General features: G+C 42.0%; 1 protein-coding gene across 12 annotated transcripts in view; it reads right to left on the bottom strand.

Moving 5' to 3' along the window:
• The window catches only part of MFF (mitochondrial fission factor), a 35783-nt gene extending 18575 nt beyond the window's left edge, over positions 1-17208 (bottom strand). For 7 of the 12 annotated variants that reach the window (XM_015069268.3, XM_027048936.2, XM_015069270.3 and 4 more), the window contains exons 1-4: positions 11697-11833; positions 11386-11606; positions 10383-10552; positions 2154-2242 (exon numbers count right to left, since the gene is read on the bottom strand). In XM_015069268.3, coding sequence (XP_014924754.1) covers positions 2154-2242; positions 10383-10552; positions 11386-11606; positions 11697-11746 — 530 coding nt within the window. In that variant the 5' untranslated portion in view covers positions 11747-11833. Of the gene's footprint in view, positions 1-2153; positions 2243-10382; positions 10553-11385; positions 11607-11696; positions 12161-12556; positions 12735-13556; positions 13669-17068 lie in introns of those variants that run through there. The other 5 variants (XM_027048884.2, XM_027048897.2, XM_027048921.2 and 2 more) reach the window with 4 other exon arrangements.
• Between the last annotated feature and the right edge of the window lie 2401 nt (positions 17209-19609).

Raw genomic sequence — 19609 nt, 5'->3', positions numbered from 1 at the left:
GACCTGAGAGCCTGGGTGGCTCAGTCGGTTAAGTGTCCTACTTCAGGTCAGGTCATGATCTTGCGGTTCACGAGTTCAAGCCCCGCGTCAGTCTCTGTGCTGACAGCTCAGAGCCTGGAGCCGGCTTCAGATTCTGTGTGTGTGTGTCTCTCTCTCTGTCCTTCCCCCGTTTGTGCTCTCTCTTTCTCAAAAATAAATAAATATTAAAAAAATTCTTAAAAAAAAAAAGACCTAAATAATCAGCCACATCTTATATGAAGATAAGTGGCTTATATGAAGAACGGAAAAGTTGATGAGAAACCTTTGCTGCCTTGAAAAAGATTACAAGTAGAAAATAACAAAAGCCCTTGATCATTCTGACAGGTGCTAAATCTCAAGAAGCCATCTTAGCCATAAACTATGTCGTCTTTTTTACCATTTGGGTAATATACTGGGAAATGTACTAGGAAAATGGATTTCACGGACCGGCCGCCATCACTGCCAGCCAGGCATCTCCAGGAAAACATATAATTACCATAAAAATTTTTATATTAATGGTTGAACTTGTCAGGTAAGTATTTTCGGAGGGAGATATATATTCATTTTAACCTACTGTCTACTTACATAATCCTCCAGAGTAACTATAGCTACTTAAGGACACATTTCAAGATTCCCCACGAAACGAAAGCACGTCTAGTTCTCCTCCACGCCTAACACTAAAGAAGAAAGTTCCTACCCTATCAAAGCCCCTTCGGCATCTCTGTATTCTTCAGTCAGCGCCAAACTAGCACTTGATGTGGTCTGACACCAATGGATATTGTACTGTGCTCCAGTTCACAGTAAGTACTGAGTGCTCCAGTACGGTACTGAGCTCTAGTGCTCTTAAATATACGTTTAAGTGCTTTGCTTTTGTCCAGATTGGCAAACTCCGAGAGAGACGCCCCATCTCCTGATCCTGTTGCAGTTCCCGGAGAGGCTAACATGATGCCTGGCATCAGATGTGGTTCGTGAACAAGGAGTTCATGAAAACTGACTGAAAATGTAAAGAAGAAGATACCTTAATTTACACAAGCAACCTAAATCATCTATTTAAAAACGCCACAATCACCAATGGATGTGAGACTTAAAATGCTGACCAGATTTTAAGGGGATATTGTATGTGTAAAAACCCACTAATTTTAATGAAACAACAATAACAAAAAACCATGTGCCTGATCTAAAACATCTTATAGTGGGGTAGCTTTGATCAGAAGACAGTAACATAACCAAATGAGAAAGACAAGTTTACGTGTCCTTTGAAAGAACAGACTCGTATTTTTGGAAAATGAAATGGATCTAACAATTCGATGACTCAGTAGGCAGAGAGCTAAACAATAATCCTGGGAAGTAAAGCAATTCGCTTGCCTGTGCTTACACTGGTTACCACGGCTCAGTAGAAGCAGAATGGGGCGCCTGGGGGGCTCAGCCGGTTGGGTGTCTGACTTGGGCTCAGGTCATGATCTCACGGCTGGTGAGTTCGAGCCCCGTGTCAGGCTCTGTGCTCACCGCTCAGAGCCTGGAGCCTGCTTCTGATTCTGTCTCCCTCTCTCCCTGCCCCTCCCCCACTCATGCTCTGTCTCTCTCTCAAAAATAAACAAACATTAAAAAAATGTTTTTCAGTAGCCGAGCTGGAAGGGCGAGTTCACAATCTTATGACCAACTGAGTAACTTGAAAACAAAGACATTTGCTTCAAGTGTTTCCTTTTGTTTTTTTTGTTCCGATCTACACCCTAGGTAAGCATTCCCGAAGGCTGCACAGAACTGAGCGCTAACATTTATCAACTTTTCCTAAGTATACTTTATAGGCAATTCCCAAAATAAGTAAATCAGACTTTTAGAATTCTGTCATATGTGTAGAAGAGGGGAATGCTACTGGAAAACTCCCATGACGTATTTTAAGGCCTAAAAATAACTGCAAAAAATGGAAAACTGATGTAAATGTCAAACAGATTTCAAACACGTAAAAGCAAATTCTTTACTTTTCTCTCAGGTTCTTAGGCACAAAATGCACACTTCTTCCTCTTTAAAAAACTATTTGAGAGTTAAGAAAAAAGGAAGTAACTTATGTAGAAAATGACAGGACACTGGATGTTGAAAACTTATGCAGGAGACACGTTTCCCCGTGTTGTACTCACATTGAGTCAGCTCTGAGCAGCTGTCCGTTTGGGCGAACGGCGTTCTCACTCATGGAGCGCTCTCTTTTTAGCCTGCCAACTGCACGGATCTGTTCAGTTCGGCACAAAGACGGGGAAAGGAACAGAAAAGACTGTCAGGAGTCTAGCAGAGCTACTTACCATCCAAAGAACCTCAGTCCAAGGCTATTCACAAAACTTACAATTTACAAAGAACACAGAACCAAGAATTGTTGCTAAACAGGAGTATTGAAAACAGGCTAAAAAAAAAACAACCCTACTTATTATCATGCGGATAAACTTAGGAATGCTTATTTACCTCATGAAAAGGTACTTCTGGTTTCTATTTAAGTATCCACATTACTTGGTAAGATTATATTTCCATTTACTATAATTTAAATAATACACTTCCATTAATTAAGAACACTTTACAACAGTTTTTAAAAGCACGTATTTTATAGGAAATGGGATGTACTTGTGTTACAAACAAATGTTCCAGGCTTCTGGGGCTAAAACATTAATTCAGATTTGGTTGGATATGTAAAAACTAGACTGAAAAAAAAGCTAACACTAGCTTAAAGGTTCCGGCATTCCAGAGACCTCCACAGTCTCCCACCCCACACACTCTTCTGACAAAATGTATCACTGACCTTTTCCATTAAGGGGTAGGATTTATGTTCCCTTCCTTTAAATTGGGTGGGCTGGTGACTGCTATAGAGATGATGCAATGTGGCTTCTGAAACTAGGTCATAAACAATAAGGCTTCTGACTTTCTGCTCTAGGCTGTTCAAGTTTGGAACCATGGCACCATGATGTGAAGGTGTCCAGGAGTCCCACAGAGAGGCCGTGGGTAGGTGCACCAGTCAGTGACCTTGGCTGGGCTGAGTCCCAGACAACAGGCTGTATGGACAGACGTGTAAGTTGGCAGAGGGCTGTAGACTCCAGCTGTGGAGTCGTCCCTAGCTTTGAGACTTCCTCGCTTAGACCCAGATATGGTAAAACAGAAACAAGCTCTCCCCACAATGCCTGCTGCACCTTCTTAACATACAGAACCTGTGAGCAAAATGAAATTTTTGTTTTGTTTTAAGTCAGGGTGGTTTATTACACAGCAATAGAACAATGGTAATCACTAACTTTCCTGTTTGTTTAGGATCTTTTTTTTTTTTTTTTAACTAGAAACAGCTATGGCAACTCCTGGTTTAAAAAAAAAAAAAGTAAACTTTACTGTAAAGGACAACTGGTATGTGAAGCAATGGACTTGAAAGTTAAGATTTTAAAAAATACAAATCAGTATCTAGTGATGCTTGTAAAAAAATCTTGGGAGTAGATAATCAGGTTACAAGCACCTTCAATGGAGAATAAATCCTCATTTCATGCCAACAAAACTGAAAACCACAATACGCAGTGTATAATTTCAGAGAATGGTTTAGATCTGGTTATTGTTATGAACCATCGACCCACTCAAACAAAGGAAAAAAAAAACACTTCTAACAACAGAAAAGGGGTCAGGGTGGAGCCTACTGGAAGAAAATTGAACCAAAAATAAGAAATTTGAACCAAAAATAAGTATTATGTTATTTTTAAAATATATTTTTAAGATGTTTATTCATTTTTGACAGAGAGAGAGGGAGAGAGGGAGAGAGAGAGGGGGAGAGAGAGAGAGAGGAAATGCAAGCAGGGGGAGAAGCAGAGAGAGAGGGGGACAGAGGATCCAAAGCAGGCTTCAAGCTGTCAGCACAGAGCCTGATGGGGGGCTCAAACTCCTGAACAGCAAGATCATGACCTGAGTGGAAGTCGGATCCTCAATAACTGAGCCACCCAGGGGCCCTGAAAAATGAGAATTGCTTTAGAGCTACATATCATATACACACATGGTACACCTCTATCTCCCTCCCACACACACCTCCACAACCAAGTACACTAAGCACACTTCATTCACAGAGAGCAGTACCGGGTTGATTGGCGAGGATCCCACTGAAACCTGCCTTCCTGCCCACGGCACGGTTGCACCTGCCTTCCCTAGAGAACAGTCCTTCCAGGTTACAGTGATCAAGGTGAATTTCCTACTAAATCAGAACCATTCCCGCTGCTGTGCTATAAGAACTAAGATTAAGCAGGACAGGAAACGACAGAAGACAAACATTATGTCTATAATTTCAACACAGCCTGGAAACGAGAAGATCCTAAGTCTGTTATTTTCACCATTTGAAATTTGATTTAAATAGAACTTCACAGGAACCCTAAGCTTGATATTACTGCCATATCGGGAAGAAAAGCAATTTCTCACAAAAGCATGTATCTCTTATGCCTTCGGATGTGACCAAATTGTATGCTGTAACTTTAACCAAAGTGCGTAGACACTGCCTGAGGTGATAAGGAACACGATCTTTGAACAATTTCCACATTTAGTTCAGTCATGGCGGTTGTTTCTTCAATCTAAGGCTTTTATTTTTAAAACTTAGGGTTTTTTCCCCCAGCTTTATTGAGATCTAGTTGACGACTCAGGGCTCCTAAACCTCATTTAGAACCAACCAGCACGGATTACCCATTTAAAAACTTGTATTCACTCCTGGAGCTGAAAAGTAGTTTCCTAGCTTCAGGTAACTTCCTGGAGAGGTTAGGTCATAGGATCTTCTGTGCCTGGTAGTAAGGCTTCAAATTCCCCCCTAATGTGTTTATAAATTCTGAACAAATGAATGTCCTCTAGGCCTTTGTTTGCTGGTTCTTTTAGTCCATTTAGAGCTGACTGCCCTTTTAAGAACCTGCTCAGAGGCCTTAGTATTTTCCCTTGTACTGATCTCTGTTTTAAAATAACAGCTCAGAGACATGAATCTGTGAATTGTCATGGGATTTTTACTGGAAGAGGTGCAAATACTTCGTAAGATGGGCTGAACATCCCTCCTTCCCAAACATGTTCACTGTGCAAAATGTAAAATAACAAGGTTTGGAGAGAAGAGCTGAGATGGCGACTGAAGGTCATGGGAGGGAACATGGAACATGTGTCCACAGTGAACAGCTCAGGCCTGGGCTAAGAGGGCCAAGAACAGTGGCCACACAAAGGATCTGAGTGCACATCTCTGAACTGTCCACGGATGAATATGTATACGTATATACAATTAGGTGATTCTCACTTTTTTCCTCTTCTCTCCCTTTTGCTCCATTCTGCTCAGACCCAGGCCTCTTTCCACAGGAGGGAAAAGAAAAGGAAGCTAAGCAAACCGTCACTGAATGGTGATCAGTCCCACATTCAACAGCTTCCGAGCTAATACAGGACCCTTTTAAGTATTCACTGAGCGCCTAGGAGTCCTTCTCCATTTGTTTTAGGATGCGCCATTTGACTGGGTTACTCAGTACACTTCAGGTCAACTATGTTCTTTCACTTCCCAGCCTCAAGGTTGTCCTATCAGTTGAACTGGACCATCATGTAGCACTGACAGCCACCTGCGATTTTAACAGACCTAGGGCTTTTGTGTTAACCCTCATGAAAGCTTCTTGGGCGGATGCTTTCCAAGCGTAATCCTGGATGAGGTTTGTTCTGGCTGGATGTGCCTTTCCTAGTCCCTGAGCTCCAGCTGTACACATTGTATGTGGCTGCTATCAAATGTGGCATCCTGCGGATGCCATCTGATGATGCCTTGGACGTACTTCCTTTTCTGAAAACATTCATTGTCTTCGTTCTTCTTTTCTAAGACCAGGTCAGAGTTTATACAGGCCAACTGATTTTCCCCTCACAGGGCTTCTCTGACTCTTGACATTTCTTGGGTATGTTGGGGTTTAGTGCTTTTGCAAAGATTTACGGCAAAAATGGATGGCATTCTTCTACTTGTCTTTCTGGAAGTAGGAGTTGCCAATTCAGGCAAAAACTCTTACTACCTGTCATTAGTCCAATCTGTTTTCTCTTTCTACTTCAATGGCCTTCTCACAAAGCTCTTGCAATTATTACATTTGACCTTTTCTTTTTTTAAAAAAAATGTTTATTTTTGAGAGAGAGAGAGAGAGCGCGCGCGCACACGCATGCACATGTGCAAACAGGGGAGGGGCAGAGACAGAGGGAGACCCAGGATCCCAAGTGGGCTTTGCGCTGACAGCACAGAGCCCGATGGGCTCCAACTCACAAACCGTGAGATCATGACCTGAGCTGAAGTCAGATTCTTAACCGACTGAGCCACCAGGTGCCCCCACAGTTGATCTTTTCAAAGAATGTTGTTGTGACTGATAGGATATGTTGACGGAATCCATATCTGTGACAGGGTTACGCCTCTTCAAGGCAGCGTCAAGCCTTCTTATTTTCCAACTCTTTTTCTTCATACGTCTTTCTTTTTGTTCTCTGGAAGATCTCCTCTCGCTGTCTCCCATTTGGACCCCGTTTTGAGGAGGGGTGCTGTTGGTGTCAAAGCCCCCTCCCTCCTCACTCACACTGCCTGATCAATGCTAAGAACACAGAGGACTGCCTTGGCTTGGGTATTTTGCAGTTTGCTACCCAGATCAGTTTACTGCTCGGTTCCTTTATTAGTTTCTTATAGGAAGAATCATCAAAGCAGTGGTCTGTCCCACAGTTGCTTCCTAAGTACTGGGACCGATCAGGCATATTGAAAGGGTTCATCAATTTCCTCTCTATCAGCCAAGCCCCCAGGTTTTATAAACCCTGTCTGTGCTGGGGGATTATCCGCTTCACGCTTGAAGCCCTCTTGCATGGGTTCCCTTGGATTCTTCAAGCCAGTTTAAGAATTCAAGTGCTTACTTTCTGCAAACTTATCCCTCGTGTCAGATACATTTTAGACAATTTCTATAGCCTTCTATATAAGCCACCTTCTCATAGTCTCCTTTCTTGCCATAGGCCACTGGTTCTCAACTGGGGGTGATTCTGCCCCCAAGGGGACATTTGGCAATGACTAGAATTTTTCCCTTCTTTTTATTGTGATAAAGCACACATAACATACAATTCGCCATTTGAAACTACAAGACAGTATACTTAATGGACTCACAATGTACAACCATCACCTCTACCCAGTCACAGAATATTTTTATCGTTTACTGTCATAATAAAAATCATTTATGATTTTCATCATATTCCCAGAAGGAAACCCTACAGTGATTAAGCAGTCATTCCCAATTCCTCTTCCCCCTCTGCCCCAATCCCCTGGCAACCACTGATCTGCTCTCTCTGTGGATTTGCCTCTCCTGGATACTTCATATAAGGGGACTCATAAAATTCCATGAAAGTGGAATTCATAAAATATGTGGCCTTTGCTGTCTGGCTTCTTTGATGAAGCATGATGTTTTCACGGTTCAACCATGTTACACAACGTGTAAGTACTGCATTCCTTATTACGGCTGAATAATATTCCACTATACGGATATACACTTGGTGTACGTATTCATCATTTGATGGACATTTGGGTTGTTTTCACCTTTTTGGCTATCAGATACACTGGTCTCTAATGGAGGATTCCACTGGTATCTAGCAGACAAAGATCAAGAATGCTGGTAACATTCTATAGTGCAAGAGGATAGCCTTCATCACAACAAAGAATTATCCGGTGCAAACGTCAACAGTGCCGAGGATGAGAAACCTTGGCACGTGCTATAAAATGACTACTAGAGTAAATGATTCAGGGGAATCTCACTTGATAGATTCTGACCAGCATCCGAAGGAATCATCAACGTGATGAGCACTCAGGGCTTTAAAGCCCTCCTCTTTCAATCCATCTTCTAGAAGTAACTAGAACTCTGGTCCTTTCTCCTTTCCCTCTGGTCAAGAGGTTGACTGTCACGAGAGCCGCCTGACCCTTCTATGGACTCAAAGTACACATCATTACCTTTGCTCTCCTTTCGACAGGCAGCTGATACTGTCTCAGAAACTCCTCTCTCACACCTCAGGATCTGGCTCCTGCCACACGATTTCAATTTTACAGCAATAATATTTAAACGTTATTAGAACATGTGCTAAACACACTACGTGCATTATTATACTCAATTCTCGTAATAATCTTAAGCACTTGGCATTATTCTGACCTTTCTTTTAGAGATGAGCCTTGGAGTTGTTTAATAATTTATCCAAGGTTATGTCATTAATAGGTAGCAAAGTCAGCCTTCAAAATCAGGTCTAATTCTCAGCTGAAGTTTTTCACTCCAATGCTATACACTTTGGACACTTATCACATGTGACTTAATATCACAATTATTGCAGGAGTAAACATCACCTACGCTTAAAACCTAGGTCTACTGAGGGCAATTCTGGGAAACTTTGTTTCCTCACTCAATATAAAAGCAATCACTCAGGGGTGCCTGGGTGACCCGGTCAGTTAAGCATCTGACTCTTGGTTTCAGCTCAGGTCATGGTCTCACGGTTTGTGGGTTTGAGCCCCACGCTGGGCCCTGCAATGACAGCATGGAGCCTGCATGGGATTCTTCTCTCTTTCCCCATCTCTGCCTCTCCCTCTCTCTCTGCCATTCCTCTGCTTGTGTGTGCTCTTTTCCTCTCTCTCAAAGTATATAAATAAGCTTAAAAAAAAGAGTAATCACTCAGGAAAGTGCCTGACTTGCTTTCAATCAGTTATTCTCACCAAGTGCGCAGTAAGTATCTAAAATAGTGAGAACAGAAAGATCAAAAGGAAAACAAAACTCGAGAGTAGTAAAGGGAACGTTTCCCCCTGGTAGAATCCTCACTCCACGGCGGCGCTATTATCCAGGTAGTAATTTCCACTGGGCACTTTTGGGGGGCCAGGAAGCAGGGCCTCTCTCTAACTGATATCTTTTGTCTCACTTGATATTCATACCTGTCATTATTCTTTGCTATTAAGAACTTTGTATTGGGGAGCCTGGGTGGCTCAGTTGGTTAAACCTCTGACTTCAGCTCAGGTCATGATCTCATGGTCCGTGAATTCAACCCCCGCATTGGGCTCTGTGCTGAGAGCTCAGAGCCTGGAGCCTGCTTGGGATTCTGTGTCTCCTTCTCTCTACCCCTCCCCCACTCACACTCTGTCTCTGTCTCTCAATAAGGAATAAATTAAAAAAAAAAAAAAAGAACTTTGTATCTTCTGAGAATGTTGGGGTCTTTCCCTGCACTCATGCCACTATGCAGGAACTGTATCTCTTTGAAAAGGGTCTTACACAAAAGCTCAAAGAATGTTTGTTACATATAATTCTACAAGTATCTTAATGTCCTTCCACTGTGGGAACACTCAAATGTAGTGCTTTGCACCAAGCACAAATCTAGAATGTCCAAACCGGCACCTAAGAGTATAATAATCTCAGTTACCTCAGGAGAAATTTCCAACCTAAGAAAAGGCCATACTTAGTACTAGGAAACTGTACTCCCTCCCCTGGGTCACATGGATACTTCACCCTCCTTGGAAAGGACTAATATGAAAAATGACCACAGGCAATGCACAACACGAAAGTTCAGAAGCTACAATATAAAAGCTACAACTATAAATATCATCACAGAGAAGAAATTTTACAAGATTGGCCCTGAATCAATGGGAGAGGCAAGATCTAAACTTTGCTCCTAACAGCTTATTAAGTCCCTCCTGCCATATTCAGGTCAGCAGGGCTATTACTGTCACAGGTACACCAGCTGAGTGGAGACGTCTTAGCAAGCTGGGAGAACAGGTAATGCCAGGGAAAAAAAGAGCTTTCTTTCCCTATTTGCCAGACTTCTTTTGCAACAAAGCGATATGTTCATTTCCTATGCTAGCCTTCTCATCTTTTTCTATATTGCTAGAGGTGCAGCACCTAGCCATAAAACCTCTTCCTTCTAGAGGCGCCTGGATGGCTCAGTGGGTCGAGCATCTGACTCTTGAATTCAGTTCAGGTCATGATCTCATGTTTGTGAGCTCGAGCCCTGGGTTGGGCTCTGAGCTGACAACACGGAACATACTTGGGATTCTCTCTCTGCCCCTCCCTTGCTTGTGCACTCTCTCTTTCGCTCTCAAAATAAATAAATAAAAAACAAACAAACAAACAAAAACCCCTCTTCCTTTAGACCATATGAACGTTAATGATTTCTAAAAAATTTCCATTCTCCTGAAACATAACATCTAAATCTAAAAAAATACCATAATGTCTTACTTGGGTTGTCTATAAACCACAATCTATAGTACTTAACGGTCCATGTGGAAGGCTTTCATTACATATTGCTAATGATAGGATTTATAGCCTTTAATCCTCTTTACCATTTGCTTTTGTCTAGATTATTTCAAATTCAGTTCACATTAAAACTCTACTTACTTCTTCATTTTGCGGGGTTGCAGGAGGCCTTTCTAAATCCAGAAAATCTAGCGGTCTTTCACTTAGTGTTAGTACACGAGGCGGGGTTTTCAGTGCCAGAGGTTTAAAGGGAGTTGACTGTATAAGGTCAAGATCCGCTGGTCTTGCAAATGGAATGTCTTCATTATTTCCTAGGAGTAACAAAATAGAAGGGAAGGTTTTAAAAAGAGAGTGGTTTTATTAAAGACTATCTGCCATTACACACCCCCTAGAATGTCTAAAATGAGAAGACTGATGGTACAAAGTGTTGGCAAGGGTGTGGAGCAGTGAAAACTTTCATGCATCACTGATGGGAATATCACAGGGTACAATCAGTTTCACAAACAGCATGACAGTTTTCCATAAAGTTAAACACAATTTACAATATGACCTAACAATTCCACTCCTAGGAATACGAAAACCCACGTCCTCACAAGGACTTGTATGGCAACACTCACAGCAGCTTTAATCCTAACAGTCCCAAACAGGAAACAACCCAAATCTCCATCCGTAGGTGACTGGATGAACAAACTGGGGTGTATTCACATAGTGGAATGCTACCCAGGAGTAAAACGGAATGAACAACTGACGCATGCAAGAACTTGAAAGAGTTTCAAAAAGCCTGGAACTGAGGGGGAGGAACTAAATGAGATGGGGCACAAGGGTACCTTTCAGGGTAATGAACATGTGCCATAGCTAGACTGTGGTGGACAGTTACAGGAGCATATACGTTGGCCAAAACTCATCGAGCCGTATGCTTAAAAGTCACACGTATTTTATGTATGTAAATTATATGTCAACTGGTTGCATTATTAAAAAATATTGTGTGAAATTTGAGCCTATTAGGACAGAAATTTTGCAAATACTCCCAAGTTGTATTTCCCAGCCCCTTTCCTAAACAATAGTTTGAAAGACCCAGAAGTTTTCATAAAAACCCAAAAAACAAAGCTTTATCCGGCAACTTTACAAACACAACGTCAGGTACCTGCCACAACGATCCTCTCTGGAACCTGCATAACGACGCTAGCATTCGGAGCTCCTTCTTGGAATCCTTGCTCCAGATCAGCATTTGGTGGCGCTACCTTTAATCTTTCCGGGACCCTCATCTGCTGACTAATACCTTCGGTGTATTCCATTTCATACTGAATTCGACTAATTTCCGCCATCTCAGCAGCGCGGGGAGAAGGAAATGCTGCCCCGCTCACTCTGTGGGCAAGAATTTAAAGATGGGGGGGTGTGTGTGACCACATGTTACGATGCCAGTCTTCCTAACACGGCCAAGTTAGAAGACAGTACCTTGTGGGAAGAGCAGAAGGCGCCTTCTCTTTTGCGAGTACCAAACACATACAAAGCAAAAACAAAAGAGCGAAGAAAACGGTTTCCTCAACAGAATGCCTTCTCACTTTATGAGCTGAATTTGCACCTTGAAGACATTGCTTAGGAGCAAGTTTTTAAATCACTGTATAACCACAAAACAAACGCGCGTGCACACACACACGTACACATGCACACACACACACTTCCTCTCTTTCTCTCTGCACAGATATGCATGCTGCTTATAATTCAAAAATGTCTGAAAGAAAACTTAAATTAAAATCTCCTAATCAATCATTTGACGGAAAGCTGCTAGGATTTTCCAAAAATGAAATGAGAAATTGCTGTCATGCATGAAAAAAATAAAACCTTTTAATGATGAAAATCAGATTCATAAAGTAAATAAGGCTAATTCTCAATTTATTTTAAAAAACGTAGTCCCCTAAAAAGCACAAAATACAAACTAAAACTTCTTTTACTAAATGTATACCTGGTGACCGAGATGCAATGAACATCAAATATAGACTCTGTAGCAATAAATCCTTAACGGACGCGTTCATTTTGGGGGAATCAGAAGCTTCACATTTATTTGCAGTTAATACTGTATTTACGTGTATATTTTTAAAAAGCATAACATGCCTTTAAGGGGAGAGACAGTACCGACGCATGGAATAACCTTCTAAATTAGAGAAGGACCCATGCTTCGGGGAAATGCCGAAGAAAGTTCCCCCCATACACAAAGTGCTGGTGAAAGTATAAAAGATCAGCCTATGGCGATCAGCTTTCAAGCCACAATCTCTCAAGCCTATAATAGCAGCTCAACTGAATAAAATGCCACTGACCTTCCTACTGGTGTATCACTGCTTGTTCTTTCACTCATTTGCAACACAGTACATACACATCTAGAACAGCTATTAAAATATTGCTACCCTGTGGTTCAGTTTACTTTATGCAACAATTCCCCTACAGATCTGAACTTTTTTGGAGGTGAACATAACAACACCAAGACTGCTTTTCCAGCTGTAAAAAAGAAAGAATAAAGATCAGTATTTCCACAGTTCATTTTATTACAAAAAAAAAAAAAAAAAAAAACCATGAATAAAAGTAAATATCCACTTAAAATGATCTACTAAGACCTGATCCACAAAACCACTTTTCACATTTCTACTAAACAGTTATTCTACGTCTGAAAAATCATGAAGATGGTTTTATGCACAGTCACTATTTTATGATTTTGCAAACGGGATAAAGCTAATCAAATATATAGAAGAATGTGAAGTCAGATTAAAAACAAACATCTTGCCATAAAACTCCTTTAATCGTTATATTCTGAAGGGGAATAAAAGTCCTTTTCTTTTTTAAGACAAGCACAACACAAATGAAGAAATCACGACGAGAATGTAAAGGTCAGAAGTAAATGTACTTGACGTGGCCTAAAAAACCGATGTAGAAGTAATGGTTTCTTTAAAAGGAAATGACTTCAAAAGCCAAATTATACTGAATTTTCAGCAAAAAGTATTATATATAAATCAAGGGCAATAACAATTAAAGACCGTTATACCTGGGGTAATTAAAGGCCAGTCATACCTGGGGTATCTCCTAACCTGCATGTCAGAGATAGGTTACTACCCTTGACCAACCTCACTCAATGAGATGCTGAGGACAGTTCTTGGAGGTTGCTTAGGGAGCAACAAGTTACTTAGGGACAAGCGGTTAATTAGTAATTACGACTGCTAAACTGCTTCCTTTATTCTTTACCCAAAGGTGTGAACTTTGAGGATCTGGCATGCAGATGGCTTAAAGACTAAGAAAATAGAGGCAAAAGACAAAATTTTTACTCACAAATGTGTACCAGTGGCTGCTTGCTATTCGGCACTATCTGCTTCTGTGGTTCATATTAAATCCTTTAACTTCCTTCAAGGTGCCTATGCTGGATTTAAAGCCACTTTTGTCCCTAAGGGAGAAAAACAGGAGTTAATTGAGAAGCGACATGATACCAACGTTAGGGACGCAGTGCTGGAAATCCTCTAAGTGATAAGTCACCAAAGATATACAACCTTACATTAAGAAGCCAATAATGAAAGAAAAAATTAACAAGCTCACCACCAAGTTTAGTCCCAAGGCCAGGGCCCTACAACCATTCATCAGTTAGTGCAAGATAAAATAAAGAACTGTCATCATTTCTGATGTGAATTTAGAAAGATGTGGCAGATGAAAAGCATTTAAATATAAAAGAATCTTAACAATTACGTGTAAATGCATATACACATATAAAGAAGGAACAAATGTATCGGCTAAATTTTCATTCAGCTATTTTTATTCAATACGTAATTTAATTTCATATTTATTTAATTTCATTCACAACTTTCCTTCAGTGTTTGAATTTGAACCAGCAATACAGGCACATGCAAGAACACACAGAGAAAATACAGTGTCCCACCAGATCCTATCCTATAACCACCCAGGTCCCCACGGGCAACCTCTGTTATCAATTTTTGTGCATCTTTCTAGAAGAGAACCTCTTGCAATTCTTGGGTGCATCTGAAACACAGTAAAAGCTTATCTTCAACTATGATACAGAAAAGACATATCTCAAAAGGATTATCGTAATGTGACATTATAAATTGAAGTTTTATAATAATATGCAAGGGCCAAAGATAACCAAACAACATTATATCCCTGAAATGTGCTATCCCCCCCCCCCCCACTCCGTTTACTGCATTTCAGTCTTCTTACTGGCTTTCCACTGGTACATCCCACTGAGCCTCAACATTTCATTCTATAGCAACATCTGGTCTTAGGAGAATCTCTCAGTTTGTAAAATATCAGACTTAGATCATAAAGGTAGACACTGAAAAGACAACTTCTGGAAAAAGCCACATTCTCCTGCAGCCTATCTGAGCTACCTAAATTTAAAAAGTAAATGGTCTGGGGTGCCGGGGTGGCTCAGTCGATTAAGACTCCGACTTCAGCTCAGGTCATGATCTCACAGTCCATGAGTTCAAGCCCCGCGATGGGCTCTGTGCTGACTGCTCGGAGCCTGGAGCCTGCTTTGGCTCCCTCTGTGTCTTTGGCTCCCTTCTGTCTCTCTCTCTCTCTCTCTCTCTCTCTGTCCCTCCCCTGCTCACACTCTGTCTATCTCTCTCTCAAAAATAAAGATTAAAAAAAAAAAAAAAAGTAAATGGAGCTTTTCTAAGATTTAACACTGCACTGTCCTAATTAGATAAGAATCTATTTTAACCCCCTCATTCATTAGACTATAGCATGTTTGGTATTATGTTTTGGCAATACATAAAATAAACTTCTCATTTGGAGCTAAGACACTAATTCCTGAGGTTCTGTAATTAGAATCTACTAGGCAACCGGTCCACAATACTCCACTGTATAACTAAGGAGACCAAATCGCTCTTAGAATCATCGACGATCTTAGACCTCTAATTTCTAAGCCTAGTACTTCCCAAACACAAGTAACTTACCGATATCATCGTTGTTTTCCACATTCAAACTATACGTTTTCTCTTATCCACACTTCATTCTTCCTTTATCTCAACTTTAAAAAATACTGAATAAATGTGTTTTGAAAGGAAATTTTACATAACTCCTTCAAACCACGGATCTGATGTATCTATACATACAGGTAACAAAAACATAACTATTTGAAACAATCCTTATCCATATACTATCTAGAATCAAGTCAGACCCCACTCATGGAAAGTGTCCCAGTTTTGGGACACAATGATTCAAGCTTGACTTTAATCTCTGTATCAGAACACTGGAACCCAGAGAAACAGCCCAGGAAGTCACGGAAACAGCTTGGGTCAAATTGATTGTGGTTGCAAAGCTTTATAAAATGCTCCAATTATTTAAAAAAAAAAAAGTGTCTGGTTCTTTATCACTTATTGTGTGGACCTAGTTTAAGGTTTTTATATAGGTCACCCTGTTTCAATTCTCTTTTCAAGCAACTAAACAAACGGGTGTATTAGCAAATCAGGGTGTAGCGATCCAGGATTAACTGCAGTGTTTAAAGAAATGTCACTGAAAACTTAGAAAAACATAAATTATCAAATTTTAAAGTAAGGCTGTGCATCCACAGAAAACAAGTTTCAACACCAGAAGGGAGGAAAGCAAGAGCTAAACTGTGCAATCCTACAATGGGGCAGCCCTATCACACAGGAAGGGACAGAACGCACAATTTCCTTTTGGAAAGAACAGCAAAAAGCAATTCTCATGCGTCTGAAACCCAAAAGATAGCAGTTCCTACACATAATTTAATTATATGGGGAGAGACCACTGAGTACAATCAAATCGTTCTAATTCTTTCCAAATCCATTTTCCTGAGGGTTTTTTTTCCTTCGAGATCTCATTAGCCGACCAAATTGACAAAGAAACAATTTTGTTTTTTTGTTTTTTGTTTTTTTTTTTAATTTAATGTAAGGAGAGAAAAACATTTAAGGTCCTTCCGATCAAGTCTCTCAGTGTTTGCGAGGCTTGAATTCAACTGGTTCTACATTTGGGAACAAGGGCCTGGGGCTTTTCTTATCTGCTGCAACCAAAAGATGCCACCACTTTGAAAGGTTCCTCATCCCTTACACAGCGCCCCTCGCTCTAACGACGCAGGACGCGGCCCGGGGTGTTCCTGCACCATCCAAGGGGCCTCGCCCTGCAGACCAAGGTCACAGGCTCCGAGGAACAGGCGCTCGAGTTTTCCTCCGGCTTCCCAGCTCCTGGAAGGGAATCCGAGAAGCAACTCCCACCATCCACACCTGGGAGAAGGCTGCTTACAAGACGGACCCGGCCAAGGGGCCTCCCGCGGCCGACCAGCTTCCAACCAGGCCTTCCTTTGCGAACACGTCATTTTCCACAAAGTACAAACCAGAACCCAAAACTGTAAAGTCCGTAGGCGGCTGGTTCAAGGTCATCATACCGAAAGATGCCTCGGGGGCCTTGGCCGGGAAGGATGAGGGAAGACCACAGCAAAGCTCCGCGTTCAAGCTCTCGGGACGCCCCCAAGGTTTCTCAACCCCCTCCCCCAAACTATTTTCTAGCCAGGAAAGTCCACATTTGTGGTCAAAATGAGACCCCGAGCTAGAAAGGCGGGGAGAGGTTAGCCCGAAAAAGCTCGCAGGAGCGTGTGCTGCTCTCCCTTGAGCTCCTCGGGGACCGAGGAGGCGGCAAGGCCCCGAGGAGGAGGAGGAGGAAAGGCCAGAGCTCGGAGGTCGGGACTCGGGGCGACCCCATGAACGGGCCGGGGTCACCGAGGGTCCCTCCGCCGGCCGGATGGTCACGGCCGCGGCGCCAGGCCGAGAAGCCGGCTCGGGCCGCGGGTCCCGGATCGGGAAGGCATCACCACTCACCCCTGGGCCCGCTGGAGTGTCTCGGGCGAGGGCCGCCGCCCGCCGGCTCCGGGGGCGTTCGGGTGGGCGCTCCCAAAGGCCGTTGGCCGAGCGCACGGAGGCGCCCGGTCAAAGCACTGGCCGGAGCGGCCCACAGCGGGCCGGCAGAGACGCGAGAACGGCCGGGGCTGGCCCTTGCCAGGAACCGTAGCTGAGGCAGCTTCGTGGTCATGTGACACGGGGAAGGGCGGACGTGAGGCTCACGCACAGGAACGAGGGCAGGGCGACGGCGATACGGGGACATCTTTGTTGAGGGCAAAGAGCGCCAACCGCAGGCAACAAAGCAAGGGCGGTGCAAATTGGCTTCACGCTTAAACTTTATTGGAGTTGGTGATCTTCAAGACCCACGTGTTTACAAGGTAAATCTTCGGTAGCCACTTAATATGACTACGTTTCAGAACTATCTGCACCCAAATCTCTGTGGTGTGAGGCCTAATAATCTGTATATTTCGCCAATTCTGGTGGTGATCCACGCTCCAATTTTGATTTCTAGTCGAGCCCTCTAATTATTAGATGTCTTTCTTAACAGTGGCCCCTGCCCCGAGTGGCTCCTCCAATCCTTCAAGATGAGAATGCTGTTAAAAGAGAAGTTAGGACTCAAAGTAGTTAGCAGCCTTGTTTAGCTTTCGGAGAGCCCTCTCTGGATCTAAACCCCTAACTACTAACTTCGGGAAATTCAGTACCATACTCACCGACATTGGTACGGACTGAAGCAAATCACGGAATATTTTATATGCCTGGATTTTAACAAACAGCCCAACAAGGACATACACATGAGTAGGGACTACTGTAGAATCTAAAGATATTCCAGAGATGTTACCATTCTTCAAAATAATTTGGAAAGCACTTTGAGAATTAATGTACTTGGGACCCCTTCACAATACTGGCAAATCATCCTTCCCTAAGAATAGATACAAATGTAAATAACACATCTGTTTAGTCTCATCCTGTCGCACTAGTTCTAGCCAATTCTTCATAAGTGCCCTTTTGGAGTTTTGATCCCAACAGAGTTTCAAACTCAAATTTTCTCCCTCTTCCCAGTTCAGATACCTTCTCCTGAAATTTTTTTTTTTTTTTTTTTTTTTTTAGTTCATGGCAAGATTATTTTTCCAGTCACCAAGTTTTTTAGTATATGTGCTGCCGAAGCGAGCACTCCAGTCACCAAGTTTTAAAACTGAAGCTCTGAAGTCATCTTTCACTGTCTCCCAAGCGCCCCCCCCCCCCCCCCCCGCTTCAGATTCCCTCATCTTAATACCAACTGTCCACTTTCTCTGTCCATTCTTTTCCCCCTGCTAGACCATTACCCATCATCTGGGCTGATGACCTTTTAACTGGCCTCCCCATCTCTACAATCATTTTTTCCCCTCTAATTCTTACTAGAGGCTGGCAAAGAACCTCATTTTACAAACTGTGACATCCCAAATTTGAAGCCCTAGGTTTAAAAGAAATTGATGATTTATAGTTCTCTACAATTCAGGAGTCCATAACAGCAATCCAGTAATTTTTAAAAACACTTGAAATTATGAAATAGCCTGGCAAGGGCAGTATATAAGACACTAGACCTTCTAGGTTACCATTTATATGATCATTTTCTTTTTTCAGAATCTTCACTGGCTCTTATACCAGCCAATGAAGTACAAGTTCAACCTGGTATTTGAAAGTCTACCTAATATGGCCCTAACTCCTACTACTCCACTTTATTTACCACTGTTTGTGTATGTATGTGTATGTGATGTTTCCATATACAGAGAATACGTATATTCCATATGTTATGTATTCCATGTATTCTTATATTCTATGTATTCTTGACCACAAATTATTCTCTGAGATAGCTCCATGCTTTCCTGCCTACCCTTATCCATGCTGTTCCTGACACCTGGAATGCTATCGTGCCTTTGACGACCTTTCGCTTCTTGGAATCTTAACTAGCCTTAAAGGACCACCTAAAATATTCCTTGTTTTGTAATTATTTCCTGAAGCCTCCAATTTTTGAATCACTATTTGTTGTTTCTTGTAACACTTATCACATTCTGTCCAGTATTATAATTAATCTATGTATTCGCCGTATTTTTTGTTCTGTGCTGAGACCACAGATGAAGTTCTGTGTTTGAGACCAAGGTCTGTGTCTCACTCATCTGGATGTCTTCTGTGGAGCCAAATATCTTGAGCATCGTGTAGGTCTTGGGTATAAAGTGATAAGACCCATTTCCTGGTTTGGCTGACAAACTGTAATTCATGATAATTCCAAAGCAACCGTTCTACAAAGTCTTTGAGCAATGTCAGCATTTTTACCTTAGAGTCTGCAAACACCCCGAGAGAGAAGGTCATATTTATGTGAATGTTTAAGATTTAGTCTGGTTATACAGCATCATTTACTTTTTACTCCGTGTTTGGTTTTTTCTCACTTTCCAGTAGGCAGAGCTGGGAATAGGGTGAGGTGACCTAGGCACTGTTAATACTCTGTGAGTGCCCTGTCAGTAGGTTGCTAAGAATCTGTTAGAG

The sequence above is a fragment of the Acinonyx jubatus genome, chromosome C1, assembly GCF_027475565.1.
Source record: "Acinonyx jubatus isolate Ajub_Pintada_27869175 chromosome C1, VMU_Ajub_asm_v1.0, whole genome shotgun sequence".
Lineage (NCBI taxonomy): Eukaryota > Metazoa > Chordata > Mammalia > Carnivora > Felidae > Acinonyx > Acinonyx jubatus.
This window is presented reverse-complemented; position numbering and strand designations above follow the sequence as displayed.